We start from the raw sequence: 15683 nt of genomic DNA on the forward strand, positions 1-15683 counted from the left end.
ACTATATATACTCTTTTATTGTCAAACAAATATTAATAAAACGACGAAAAAGACCTGGTAGAAATCATCGACATAAAGATCGATATATTTGATGAACCTAGCTTGCTTACAACAAATAAGTAAGGACAAAAGCTTGCAAACATTCTTTATATATCTTATAAATATCTCGCATTTATTCATTACATTATGGTAAGCCCAATTTTTACATGATTACATGCCATGGAATTATTGTTTCGAATTCTTCATATAATTAATTATTAATTTTGGTGTAATGGTCGCTAACTGACATAGATAAAGGATCCTTATAGATAAATCCAACAAAGGGAACAACCTAGATTAGACGGTTTGTTTATGTTATTTAACAACGAACTAACAAGGATAGGTTATATATGCATAAAACTATTGTTATTGATATGGACATGCTTTGATTGGGTTATTAATTATTAAAAAATTTTATAAAGCTATAATTTTGTTAGTATTTAGTAAATGGAATTTTTTAGTGTTGGAAAACTGATTACAGTAATTCCTTTATCTAACACCGTTAGATAAGCTAACGAATTATAATTTAAATGATATAATTTTTCTATTTTTATTTAAAAGTTGTGAATTTGAATTTCACTCTTAACTTAAAAAAAAAACGAAAATGTTTGAGAGTAGTGACATAATTTGTCTTTTTTTTTTCTTTTGTTTGTATTCATTAATTATTGTTGAAATAAATGCATAATATTACATATATAAAATTATAAATATTAAATTAAATTAAATAATTTTATATTATTATTTTCTTGTATTACTCTTAGAATAATATTTGTTCAGTGATGAACTAGAGTATAAATAACCCAAACAAATTAAAATATAGTGATGAAGTGTAAATCTAGGGTACGTTATTAGTATAACATATTTTTATACACCTAGTGGTGCTTATTAATTACCACCTAGATATAGTGAATTAAGCTCATTAATATTTAAGGAATTAAAGTTCTATAACCTATCCATCTAAAACAAACTTATATTATGTGTTTAACTAGATGCAACTGCGTAGACAGATAGGTAACAGATACGCACATTATCTAGAAATAAAAATATACCCGACGATACTTAATTAAATATCAAATGAAATAGATTTTGTTAACGACATATAAATATTATAAACTCATATTCAAAGAGGTATATATACAAAGGATCCTGCTGGGGAGACAATGAACTATTTGTACAATGAGTTATTGAGTTATAAAATAAACATCCTCTATACTATCTAGAATAACCATCCGAGTACTAGGGATAATAAACATCTTCTCAAAAGATTAAATTGATTTTGGGGTTCACCAAGGATCAAACTCTTGACCTTTCGGATCTAGCGCTTTAATACCATATCATAATATCATATCATGATACCACTCATCCCAAAAGCTTCAGCTGATGAGAAAATATAACACTAATGATTATATCTCTAATACTCCAGAAACCTCCATTGTACACATTGTACAAGTATTCCATTGTCTCCTCATACTTTCCCATATACAAATAATGGAGGATTATAATTAAAAACTTGTAAAGATTTTATATAAATCAATATCTTAAAATTAAACTTTTAACAATCTTTTCACAATTCACAAGAGAAGTATATATTAAAAATGATAAAAATATTATTTACATTTTTTAATACAACAACTTGTATTCATATTAATGTTAAGGAGAGAAAAAAATCCCAAATTTATTTTATTTAGCATTTATTATTTTTAGCAATAATTAATAAATATTAAATAAAATAAATTCTAATTTTTTTTTCACGGTATCCCTCAGTTCGATTAGGCAAAGAATAATTCGTTGCGAATTGGAGTTTCATTTAAGAGTTTGTTGTTGGCCAATAGGTTACTATATACACAAGGCGAAATTCGAATTCAAATCACAATACTTATTTAAATAGACTAGCGAACTAATTACTAAATCAACCCAACTTAATTAATTCCGACTATTTTTACCTAATTTTTTTGTTATCAAATGTTTTTGTATTTTTTTTTGGGTGTCCCCTCGTTCTCATATTATTTAGTAGGGTTATGCTATGTGTACATTAAAATTAGCCACCAAAGTCAACTATCAATATAAAATACATGTTGCAATATAAATACATATTGAAAATAAATTAAACCACATATATATTTATACATAAATACATTAGTGACTAATTTTAGTGACTAATTTTAATGTACAAATAGCATTTCCCTATTTGGTATTTAGTATTTACCTAAGCCTTGAAGGGACCATGTCAATTAAAAGGCGCGTCGTCAATAATGTCCAGCCACCATCCAGCTTGGGCTTATATAAATAATAAATCTATTCCACGAATTTATAAAGCATATTTAATTCGGGTAAGTCACTTTTATTTTTTATAATACTATTTTATACATCATATTTTTTATTGCATATTTAAATAAATTTATTAAAAAAAAAGAAATAACAACATTTATTCCTATGTAATTATATATAAAACGAGTTTATAAACAGAGAAGAAAATGACTAGAATTTAGGATTCTCAAAATTAATATATATAATAAGAGTATTTTAGTCATTTTATATAATAGAGATATTGTAGTCATTTTTTATAAAAAATAATATTAATTTAAACTGATTCAAAATTTGAATCACTATTTTCAGTTGAATTAATTTATCTGACCTAATTTTGACAAAAATAACATAATTTAAGTGATTATATATATTAAATTTTAATTATTAAAAAATACCTTTAAAAAAAGATGTTTTATGCATCTTTATGAAAGTATTTTCCTTAAAATAAACGTACAATATCGGAGGATTTCCGCATAATAAGCTATAAATTTGGTTAAGACGATAGATATTGTAACTTTTTAAGAAAAAAAAAAATTCAGATTCAAGTCCTTGGGGAAAAGCCACTCTTTTGTGAGATCTTCACTAAATTGGACTAAATCAATGGAGTCATAATAATAAGACCTTGGTATGCAATAGTTTTGTTGGAATAAAAGAAATTTGGCATAGTGGGGACTAAGACCAAGAAAAATGAAAAGACAGAATGGGGAACACTAATAAAGAATATTGCTCCATAACCTGTCAAATGGAATGTTGCTTGATTTGCAAGTCAAATAGTTATTCATTATTTCTTTTCAAATAAGAGATTACTTCTTCTAATCAAAGCAATTTATCCTTAGGGATATGTACAAAACTAACCGTTTCTTTCCAATTACCTCTAAAAGGTTCTTTCTCACTTGCTACAATTATATGAATGTATCATTTATTTGAAGTAGCTAACACCTATTAATTATTCTCTTCTTACTCATAAGTTGCTATAACAAGAGCAACAACATTTGGTAGTATGGAATTTCTTTTTATTTTTTTTATTTTTATAAGCCACCAATATTTTCAAATTCTTTTGTCCAAACTTTTTTTTAAGTTTCCCAAATCGGTCTAATTTATTGTGGATCTGGATTCCATTTTTTTTAATGTCACTGGTCAATGAATTGTTGTATCACTTTAGTGTACATGATAAGATTCAAACTTCCGACACTTGTTTAAACGGATAAATGAGCTAACTACTTGACCAGTATAAGCTGGTTACTTTCGTTCTAACTTATTCTGAGATGAATTAGATCATTATGGAGTAAAACTCAGAGAGGGTTTGAAAAAAAAATCATTTGAACCAACCAAATATTGGTAATTGATAATAAAAGAGACTGTTTCTATAAAGCTACAATTGTGTTCTAATAAAATAATTAACATTCCTATCAATTTGACATGAAATAGAAACTACGACTTAACAGTTTTTTTACACTTTACAGTGCCTCAACAGTATTATGATTCCCATTAGAGAGAATGATTTTCTCTTCTCACTAAACTTGGGTAACTCATTATTAAAACTTTTATCCATATGCTATCTTATTCTATTATCATCAGGTCAAATTCTCAAGAAAAAAAGAAAGGTAAGTGATCTGTGAACAACTGAACATATACTGATAGCATTGATGTTCTTGTGTATTATGGATACACTTGAAACAATAAAACTGTATCCCATCTTTTTTCCCATAGTATAGTGATTCTCCCTGCTTCAGATTAATGCCATAACATTCTCTTCCTCTGCTCTTGTATCAGCCATGGAATTCACAATGCCATTGTCACAATTACCACTAACTATTGTTCCATTACTTGCACCTATATATCTTGACTTTGAAGAATTACTCTCTGAAGATTCTGTGCTCTTTCTCTTCCTCTTTGAGTTGAGAAATCTGTACTCAAGAGCTTCCAATGCTTTTGTGGTCAATGGTCGGTTTCTAGTGCTCGTCCGACGGCTTACAATGCCGGATTGCTGCGCCTTATCATGATGATCAGGAGACTCCTGTATGGCATTGAGCTGCGCCGTGTCGGATGGAGAGGACAACGATGTATTTTCACATGGATTGTGATTTTGCTCCATGACATTAGAGGATGGAACATCCCTTTCCATGTCCATGTCCATGTCCATGTCAATTCCAAACTCTGGTGAAACTTGAGGAAAATTCAAGTCAATCAACATCATGGTTTTAGATTTTTCTTCAGAAACTTGTACAACCGGATCCTGCTGAGTGGCACTGCCTTCACAAGGGTGAGAAAAGATGTCTGAATCCATAGACAAAACCACGCCCTCGGATGCTTCGTGCAAAGTTGATGGCGAAACAGGTTCATTCAAATCAAACTTCTGTATTTTCATGACATTAGGAAAGCAATTTGAGCAATCAGATGCTGCATTTTGAATGAATTCATGCTCATTGATCTCCCTTGGATGGTTTCCATCATGCTGCTCTGAATGAAATCTATGATTTTCTACTTCTAAGGTGGTGGTGTTGCGCTCATCGAGTGTAAGAGATAAATCTAATGCATCTATGCTCATATCTGTAGCAGAGAATTCTCCAACAGGCTTTGAAGAATTAGCCTGTTCAACCTGATCATCCACATGGTTTGAAGAATCAGCTTGTTCAACATGATTTGGAGGACTACCTTGTTCAACTTCTTCTTCAGAAGTATCTTGCTCAGATTCAATGGAACTGCTTGAGATGTCAGATATGCTCATAGTTTGAAAAGGTAAGCTTCTTAGCTGCCTCACTTTGCATTGATGCGAATCAACAACAATGCTTGTATCAACAACTGTAAATTTCCCATGATCTTGCTTGCACTTTGAACTTAGCGGTTGAAGGTAACGAAACTGTTTGTTTCCCTCATCCAAGTTTCCCTCAGTTGCTTGAATTTCATTCTCAATAAGCCCCGGCTCCAGTGCTACTTTATTCAAAACATCACTTATCGAATCGAAGTAGTGGTTGCCTTTTACCAGTTTCCTTCTAGAAAATTTCTTAACACCGGGTATAAGAAAAACCAAGGAAGGTTTTGAACTGGTGACAAATTGATCCTTAGGCTGCTCAGAATGCCACCCTTTCGCCAAAAGGCGCGGCCAAACAGCTTCCCAGAAGAGATCATTGGACCGAGCTTTGCTCAACCTGAAATTTCCTGTGAGAAACTTGATTATGTCAGCTGATGTAAGAGAGGAGCAAGCTTTGCCAACTGGCATTTCGGCACGAATAGAGAACACGTTTGTAGTCTTTGTCGGCTCGTTGGCAGTGCCAGTGAGATCTTGCTTCCCTTTACCAATGCCTACTGCAGCTATGAACACTTCAATGCCAACAGCATCCTTTAAATCAAATACATATTCTTCAAATGGCATCTTTCCCTCCAGAAATTTCCTTGAAATCTGCAGTAAGCAAATATTTGTCAAGAGTTTGTTAAGGTACAAAATACAATTGCAGTTCATTATAGTGAAATATTTTCCTTGTTGAAAAGCTAATACACCTATATCCACAAAAGATGTGAAAGGAAAAGGTTCATGATTGAAACCACAAATATTTCTTTTAAGAACTTAATCAAAGTATTTGTTATCATATAGAAGGCTAATTAAACTATATTTGTTATCAATAATCACTTCCATTTATAATTACAGCCTTGATAATTAAACTAGCTATGAAAATTTCTGCTGTATAACACTGCTAATTGAATATAAGATTTTTCATGGAAAATCAGTGCTTATTTCTAATCTATGCCATTAATTGCAACTACTTTAAGTCAAGTTGGAGTATCTTTTTCCCAATTATTTCCTAGCATGAACACAATACCCCAAGCTTGTTGATGGTTAATATTTAACCTCTAATGGAAATAGTATATGGCATCAGCAACACAGACAAAGAGGGATTTCATTCAACAATATTCATTACTGATAAAATGAGATCAAAACTTTCAATATCAATGTCAAGAATCTATGTAATCTATACAATGATTTAATCTCACAAGAACATTACTTACTTAACAAGGTGGATAGAATTATAAGAACTTGCATACATTAAAGTATGTCAAAGACTAGACATACCTCAATCAACAAAGTTTGGCATTCTCCTGCAACATGGGAAAACATTCTTGACAGCAATTCTTGTTGCCTCCATCCAGTGAATATTTTCTGGCCGTATATACATCGCCTATTTCTCAACTTCCGGCACTCTGACCATCGGCGATACCCTTTAGACCTATAAAACTTGCCATAATAGAAAGACAATATGTCTCCCATGTTTTTGGTCCCAACAAATCTCTTTACAAGACTGAGATTCTTTCCAAATATATAGAGGCCAAGAAGAAAACTGTCATATTCCGTGTTCGTCCAAGATTGAGCAGCCAACAAACCAGGGAGAAGATACTTTCCTCTTGACTCAACAGATTTTGCAGAGGATTGAATTTGAAAATTAGAAAACATAGTCTGAAATTCCACTTTAAGCTTAGGACATTCATTCTCCGAAATCATTTGTCCCTCTTTGCTTGTGATAGATTCTAAAGCCTCCCAATTACTGTTTTCTAACTTGCAATGTGACCACATCAGAGGAATAGGTAATCCTAGTGAGAAAGACTCTGGCCTATTGACTCTGGTTTCTGAATCTATTGTCTTCTTTGTGAGCTGAGAGCGATACGGCACGGCGATGAATGCAGGAATTTCAGCTTGGTGCTCCTCTCCAACATGAGGATGATCTTCTGGATCTCCAAATATATCATCAGAAGCATCAGAAGATTTCATCTCAGTGCCTTCTTTGTTGTCATCACAGCATAGATAATCCATCTGCTAATAAAGTGAAATCTAACACTGCAAGAATTTTGAATGTTCAAAAATCATTCCCTTAACACAACAACATGATAGCAATTTCATCATAAATCAAGTGATTAAAACACCAAACTTCAAAATTTTATGAGAAATTCAAGTATATTTAACTATGCATATATATTACAGCAGAAAAACTGCTAGAATAAGGAATAAAAGGGAAATAGAAAAGAGAAAAGTAATGTGAATCAGTTCACAGAAAACAACTCAAGTGAAAAGGACATTCACAAAATCAAACCACGCAAAAACGGACACTTCATATCCACATCCAATTACAACAAACCCAGATCATCCCTCCACGTTATAAAAATAATAGTGATTAAAAAGACTTAAACATATTTAAAAAATTACAAAATCAAAGCAACTACAACAAAACTAATAAGCTTGAATTAAATAGACAATTAATGATACAAGGCAAGTGGGAATGATAGAGAGAAGCAATCACAATGAGGTTGTTATCATAATTAAGAGGCAAACCCATCAAAATAATAAATAACCGCTTTAATAATAAGATTATATGCATGTTAATAATGTTAATGTAAAGTAATAATGATTGGAAATAAGAGATGAAATGTAACCTTGAAGGGGATAGGGCCCACGTGTGAAAAATCGACCTGGGAAAATGGGTCTTCTTAGAAACCTCGATTGTCAACTTGTGTTGTGTTGTGTTCTGGTGGGAACTGAAAAGAATAACACAAAACACATTAAAAATAAAAAAACAGCAGAGACATATATAAATATGAGAGATGGAAGGACGTGGTTTAAGGTTGTTGATAGATTACCTCGTATGGTATGTGCTACTGATTACTATGTCACAAACACAGTTCAACTTTCATGACAGCAAACTTGTGTTCCGTAACTAGAGAGAGAGAGAGAGAAAGAGAGAGAGAACGAAAGAAAGAAAGAAAGAAAGAGAGAGAGAGAGTGAGAGGACCAAGAAAACAAGTAATCAAAAGAATAAATGAAGGAAATTCTCTACGATGTTAAAACTAGAGACAAAGCAAAAGGTTTTATAGTGGGTACTTTAGCAAATATATATATAAATTACTTGTATATTTTAAAAAAAAATATATCAAATTTTGAAAAAAAAAATCAACCGTTTATTATTTTAGATATGAGCTATGATGTATGACACGGGACACGACACTATATGGAATACGTCGATATGCGAATTTTAAAATTTTATAAAATATTTTTTATTTTAATAAATAATAATATATACTATATCTAAATTTATTTCAAAAATATATGTTAAGAATAAGATTGGACACGCTGACACGTGATGGTATTTAGGTGTGTCCAAGTGTGTCCGGAGAAGAATTTTTTACTATTTATTAAGACATGGTTGGATACAGCAAACACGCGTATCGAATGAGTGTCGATGAATGTAGCGTCCAAAATGTGTCCGACATGCAGACATGACAATTTAGTGAAGTGTTTGTGCTTCATAGAATATCAGTGTAAAACTTTGGAGTAAAACTCAATTTTTTAATTTTGTGGTATTCTTTAAAATTTTAGGACCGAATAATATATTTTTTGCATATTAGACGTATTATGCCGCCTCAAAATTAAAAAAAAAAGTTACAAAATTCAATAACTGAGTATTACACCAAAATTTTTTTATAACCAAAAAAATTAGTCCAAATCAACTTGGATTAATATTAAAGAAAAAGATTGAGAATTAACCATTTGAATTTTACAGTTTAGTTTCTTATTTTTTTATTTTTTATTGGCTGATTATTGGTTAAAAATTGAATTTTAGCAAATACTAGAAATTTTACTTTGATCCAAAATGTGTAGCTTGTTATTAGGCTATAATATATGTTTCTTTAATTAAATTTCATATCACTTCATGCATATTTAATTAAAAAAGATTTAGTCATTTACTGTAGTATTCAATTTCAAATTTTAATTTTAAAACTTTGCAGTCAAACTGTTTGCAATATTAATATTTAAACGTTTTTTTATCATATAGAAAAACTTGGGACAAATTAATTTGAAAAGCTTCCTTAAGGAAATTTTTTAAGAAAAAGAACGGAATCGTGTGTAGGGCTAGCAATTCATACTCTATTCGCGAGTATCTAATTCGATCCAACCCATTCGGATAGGGTAGGTTATTCGACCCGCTGCGGGTAGGGTAGGGTACGATTATAACTTATAATAAGTGAATAACCACTAAAACTAGTTAGTTAATTTAGTAATTTAGAGCATTAGTTTTTTATTTTTTATGTTATTAATATGTATAAAATTCGAAATGATTGAATTTTATATTTATTTTAAAAAAATTTGATATTTCTGCGGGTATGATAGGGTAAAGTAGGATTTAGAATTTTAGGGTGTGAGTAGGGTTAGGGTTGAGAGATTCTCAACCCGCAGGTAGGGTAAGATAGAGTTTTAATAAAATTTTCAACCCGCGGGTAGAATTAAGGTAGGATTCAAACACTACCCCTTCTAGACTCTACTCAACTTGGAGTGGATATAGTTGGCTAGCCAAAAGAAAGTTTGACTGAAATGAGCGTGATAATTGGTTGTGGGTATGGCGACTGCATATTCCTGAGAAGTACAAGGTCTTGATTTGGCTCAGTCTTCATAACTCTATTCCTACGGCAGAGTTTCGTTTGGGTGGTGGCTTAGCTTTATCTAACACTTGCCATCAGTGTCAGAATGGTTTTGAATCCATTCTTCATTGTCTTCAGAAGTGTCCTAGTGCCAAGGAGGTCTGGAACCTTTTAGGTCTATATTCAGATAACTCGGATTTACGTGATTGGCTCTATAGAGGTACAAGGAATGAAGATGTTTTTCTTTTCTTTTCGACCATCTGGTGGATTTGGAGAAGCAGGAATCATTCTGTGCATAGATAGATTATTATTTTTAGGATAAACCAACAAAAATACATTCGAATAATTTTGTTGTTAATAAAAATACATTTAAATTTTTTTATCAATAAAAATATTCTCAAATAATTTAAAAATGTGACAAAAATATCTAATATCAAATATTTATTTTCGAAAAATACTTTAGAAATTAATTTTAATGTATTTTTTGCAAACATGATTAAAAAACTGAAATATTTTTATTTTTAAAATTTGGTATTTTTTGTTAAATATATGTTTTTTTATTTTTTTTGTCAACAACTAATAATATTTTAAAAAAATCACAAAAAATATATATTTAGCAAAAAATACTAAATTTTAAGAATAATAATATCTCATTTTTCTAATCATGCTTGTAAAAATCACATTAAAATTCAATCACTAAAGTATTTTTTGAGAAATACATATTTAATTTTTGATATTTTCGTCATATTTTTAAATCATTTGAAAATATTTTTATCGATAACAAAATTTAAGTACATTTTTATCAGCGACAAAATTATTCGAATATATTTTTAATAGTTTACTCTAATATAATTGTTGATTTTTTATATATATGTAATATAATATGTATTTGCAAAAGAACACTAATTTTTAATTAGATAATATAATATAAGTTATTTGTATATTAATTAAAAAAAATATATCTATTCATTCATTCACTTTTTATTATTTATATTATTGTCAATATATAAAATAGCAATTAATGCAAAATTAATTAAGACAATTTCTTCTTTACCATCTCATGCGTTGTCAATAGCTTCTTGAGTCGAAACCAATCTAACATCTAAGTACTCCAATCTTTCATTTCTCTTTGGATATAGAAATAAAGAACACAAAACAATTTAAACTCTTTTTTTGTATAAAACAGACAAAGACTATTATATTATTTAAAAATAGGAGATCTTTTCATCAAATAGTATAAAAAAATTTAATTTCTTTTAAGTTTTTTTTTTTCAGAAACTTAACTTATCAACTTTAATGAATTATTACCAAGTTTTTTTTTTCTACAATTTATTGGGATATGGGACATCCAAATTTTTTGTTCAAATGGCAATTTTGTACTTATTATATTAAAAATTGGACAAATATGTACATGAGCACATGGGTCACAAGTAGAAGGTATCGGTTGAGGTAGTCCCGAGGTTCATAAATAAATCCCTTCCTATTTCTTTATGATTGAGTTTTCTTTATCATATTAACTATTAAGGTTTAGTCACCAAAAAAAAACTATTAAGGTTCAATTTAAGTAAATAATTTAATTAAACTCTTTTTAAAAAAATAATTTAAATAATAAATATTTATATTAAAAATAGTTTATAAATAAATTATTTTATGTTTAAATTTTTAATTTTTAAAAAAATGTGATTAAAATATTTATATGACAATTTGTAAAATTTAAAATAAAATAAAATTAAAATCATTGGCGAGTATCATAAACCTAAACCTAAATACTTTGTGTATTATTAATAGCTCTTACTACATTTTATTAAATAATTTCGCTGATGACTAGCTAAGCGAAGGTGTAGAAAATTCTAATCCTCTCAGATGATGATTATATCTAAACTAATCTCAGATTATGTTTTATGTTTTCCTTCAAATGATAGTCAAATTCGCGATACTTTGATGAGAAATTAAAATTCAACGTGCTAGGTTACATTTTTGACGTCTCTTGGTTTGTTCGTGTGGATCCATGAAACCCAATATCTGCAAACCTTCGATGCTCTCAGCACACACCACTTGCCAATTGAACGGTTTCCCAAGCTCTTTTTTTTTTTTTCTTAAATTGCTAAAGAGGATAACCATTCAAAAATTATTTTTGGAATATTCACTTTAGTGTGATATTAGTTTTTTTAGTAGATACTTAAATTGCTAATTCACAAATTTCAAATCGGATAATATTGGCCTTTTTATTACTTTTAATTAAATTTTTTATATACTTATTGAACAAATAAATTTATAATAAATTTTATTGTAAGTTAATTAAATAAAAAACTATCATTACAGAATAAATTAATCTTCTTTAAAAATGACAAAAGGCCAATTTAACTGAAATGATTTTCAAAAAGTTTTAGAGAATAAAAAATTACTATAATACTATATGTACAAACGTTTTTTAGATTGATACAAGTCCAACAAAAAAATTTTAAACAAGTCAAAAAGTTTTTGTAATAGCACATAAACTTTTATATATATATATATATATAAATTTTTATACATAATACAAAAATTTATTTGATATAACATAAAAAAAAATTTGTATTAATTTTTTTTGTGTTGTATACTAAAATTTATGTGTTTTGTATCAAAATTTTTATGTTTAATATCGTTATTGGATATATATATAAGAAAAATAATGACCATAATTATGATGATGACAATAAAAAAAATGAATAGAAAGAAGAAAAAAGGCGACGGCAACAGTGATAAAAAAAAGAAGTAAAACTAAGGCTGGGTTTGGTAAAGTTTTTGCTTTTTAAAAGTAGCTTATGAAAGCTGTCTTTTAAAAGATAGCTTTTTAAAAGCTGCAGCACTTGCGTTTGGTAAAATCAAATTAAAAATGACTTTTAATAAGTACAAGCACCACAATTGTGTTTGGTAAAACAGCTTTTAAAAGTTGAAAAAATTATAATAAACATGTTTATAACAAAAAATAATTACTTTTTTCAAATTTTTTAAAAATTTATATAATATTTTAAAATAAAATAATGTTAAAATAAAAAATTCATAATAAACATAAATATAATAAATAAATTTTTTTATTTTTTAACTTTAAAATTTTATATAAGTATCATAAAAATTTATTTTATCCTAAACATTATTACTAAAAATACTAAATTACCTAAATCACTATAATTTATTTTACATATGTAATATACATGTTGTTATTATAATTTTGACTAATGTTCATGCAAAGAAAATTTTATGATTGGTTTTCATAAACCAGATCAACCTCTTCCCGTTTCAAAGAACAGAGAAAAACAAACATAATAGATCTACTGAAAAAATACAAAATTAACACACAAAAAAATAACATAAATAGATAGAAGTTCATACCTAATATGTGATAGAGATGTATTTGTATTGAAATTTGTGAAGATTAGGTTGAAAACTAAAAAATATATGAAGATTGTGTTAGAATTTGTCAAGGTTAGGATGAGAAGTTAGAAATATACGAGAATTTTAATGGCAATATAATAGCGGGAAATATGTGCGGGAAAATGAAAAAAATTTGGTAAGCATAAGCCAGCTTTGAAAAGCTCCCTCCTAAGTGCTTTCAAAAGCACCCCTAACTTTTAAAAGCCGTAAGCACAAGCACTTGGACTTTTTAATTTACCAAACGCAAAATAAAGTGCTTGTGCTTTTAAAAAGCACAAGCACCTCTTGAAAAAGCTTTACCAAACTCAGCTTATATTATTGATATATATTTAATTTAAAAGTTAAATATATTTATTTTTTATTATATAATAAATAAATAATAAATATTATCATTTATATTTTGATAATTTCATTATTTTTATAAATTTATACAAATATACAATACAAAACAATTAGACGTGATTATGTGTAGAATAATATTATAAAAATAGGGGGATAACAATATCATTTTCCTAATAAATATACAATGTGTTTAATAAAAAGTTTGTAAATGTATGGCATGTGGAGTTGGATATTTGTATTGCCTTGGTTCGGTAATATTCTATTCTACTTAGACCCATTGCATTCAATTTTTCTTTTTAAGTTCGGTCAACTGCCAATTGCATTTTTCCTTCTCTTGCATTGTCCCCTTCTTTTGTCCTTATTTTCTCTTATTTTTTTGTTTTTCCTGAAAAATGTTATATTTAATTGATTTTTTCATAAAAAGACGTTCGTCTAAGCCTATGATATTATTCAATGACGATTGACGACTATATAAAATTAGTTTATATATATCTTAAAACAGTAACGCTGTTGTATCATGTTAGAGATAGCCATGAATGACAATCATAATTGAATGCAAAGGAGATTTGGACAAATCTTAACTCAACCTTTTAATTTTTTCTGAAGATATAATTTCTGGGGGGAAAAATAATAAAGGTTCAACTATAGGTCTTATTCATACCCTGGTTTAATGCTAAGGTCCAGAAATAAATGAGGGGTCCAATCTAAAAGATTGATCTTCGCTCTAAACCGACCTTCTCTCAAGAGGTCGGTTCTTACTACGTCTTGCTCTAAAGAAGTCGGGGATAAAGATTAGCTGGCAATAACACTCATTCAAATAAGTAATTGCCCCTAAAATCTCTCAACCCACTTCCAGGAGCCATATCCCAACTTTCCTAAGATAACTCCCCTTAAAAGGTAGAACTACTTCAACGGTGGTTATTGATTTACCACTATAAATACACTGACACCCCTCAAATATCACTAAGTCCCAATATTCTCTACTCTCTAGACCTGCTTACACCATTACTAACTTAGACATCAGAATGTGTTTACAGATACCACCCCCCATTTTCTCCCACGTACAAGTCGGATCTGCTCGGAGGCTTCATTCCAATAAAAAAAAGAAAAGAAAAACATTTATTGCTTTTCCACTCCTAAGGCAAATACTATCTATTGATATGCAAGCGGTTATGAATATTTGTGGTGGTTTGAAACTTTGGGCCCATCTTTGCACCTAATTCAATATGGAATTAGGGATATTCAGCTCATTTAGACCAACAATTAGTTTTTAAAAGAAAAACTATAAAGAGAAAGAAAGCCCAAAACTTCTGTTTTATTGTTTTTTCCATAGAAGGTACAAGGATCTTATGAGAAAGGAAAGATAGAATTTACAAATCAAAAACTCTAGTGACCAACCGTTTTTAGTAATTTTGGCTATTATTTAGTTAGTATAAATATTAAATTATTTTTAATAAATAAATTTTATTAATTTATTTATATAAATTCTGAAAAATATGATGTAAATCGTATTGATTTATGCGTGTAAATTTTTGGTAAATATATATGCAAAGTATATATTTTTTGTGTGCAAGCATCTGTAAATATGAATGTAAATTATTACTGATCAAGTATTGACCCAAAATAATATTTACTCATCATATAAAATTGTTTTTTACTAATTTAGAAGTGCCTTATGGGCTATGAGCTTAGATTTATCTAATTTTAACATAACTATGTTCTCTAACCAAAAAAGAAAAAAGAAAAACATAACTATGTTGTTAATGCCTTCAAAGTTCATAAGTCATGCCCACTTTAACCATGCGTTTGTGTGGAATATCAAATAATTTTTCACTCTGCCTCAAGTTTTTCTTCAAGAAGTTGTAGGCATAATCAATCAAAATCCTCTTTCCAATGTTGGCTCCTTTGCAAGCAACAATTTCATTCTCACCAATCAAGTGAACAACACCATCTTGTGATGCCTTTTCAACTCTCTCTATTTCTTTCTCAATTTCCTCTTGTACTTTCACTTCTTCTTGATCATCACCATTTTGGGACTTCCAGAACTCATCAACTATGAACTGCTTCAATCTTTCAACCAAAAGCTTCTCAAAAGGCTCTTCCTCGTTGCGCACATCCGTGTATCCATACCTCACAACACACCTGAACACATTGAGTTCCTTGGGGTGCACGCGACGAAA

General features: G+C 29.1%; 1 protein-coding gene and 1 pseudogene across 1 annotated transcript; both read right to left on the bottom strand.

The window, feature by feature from the left end:
* Positions 3754-8184, bottom strand: LOC107645613. Its single transcript, XM_016349682.2, has 4 exons — positions 7972-8184; positions 7768-7869; positions 6416-7174; positions 3754-5746 (listed from the first exon to the last, which is right to left on the bottom strand). The coding sequence occupies exons 3-4, from the start codon at positions 7148-7150 to the stop codon at positions 4076-4078; spliced, it is 2406 nt and encodes an 801-aa protein (XP_016205168.1). The 5' UTR covers positions 7151-7174; positions 7768-7869; positions 7972-8184; the 3' UTR covers positions 3754-4075.
* The window catches only part of LOC107647949, a 4074-nt pseudogene continuing 3474 nt past the window's right edge, over positions 15084-15683 (bottom strand).

The sequence above is a fragment of the Arachis ipaensis genome, chromosome B06 (genome assembly GCF_000816755.2).
Source record: "Arachis ipaensis cultivar K30076 chromosome B06, Araip1.1, whole genome shotgun sequence".
Classification (NCBI taxonomy): domain Eukaryota; kingdom Viridiplantae; phylum Streptophyta; class Magnoliopsida; order Fabales; family Fabaceae; genus Arachis; species Arachis ipaensis.

Excerpts from the sequence above, each read along its gene's own strand:
- LOC107645613 (XM_016349682.2), bottom strand. The coding sequence starts at position 7,150 with ATGGATTATCTATGCTGTGATGACAACAAAGAAGGCACTGAGATGAAA. Across the intron at positions 5,747-6,415 it reads GCCAAACTTTGTTGATTGAG|ATTTCAAGGAAATTTCTGGA; the intron begins GTATGTCTAGTC and ends TGCTTACTGCAG.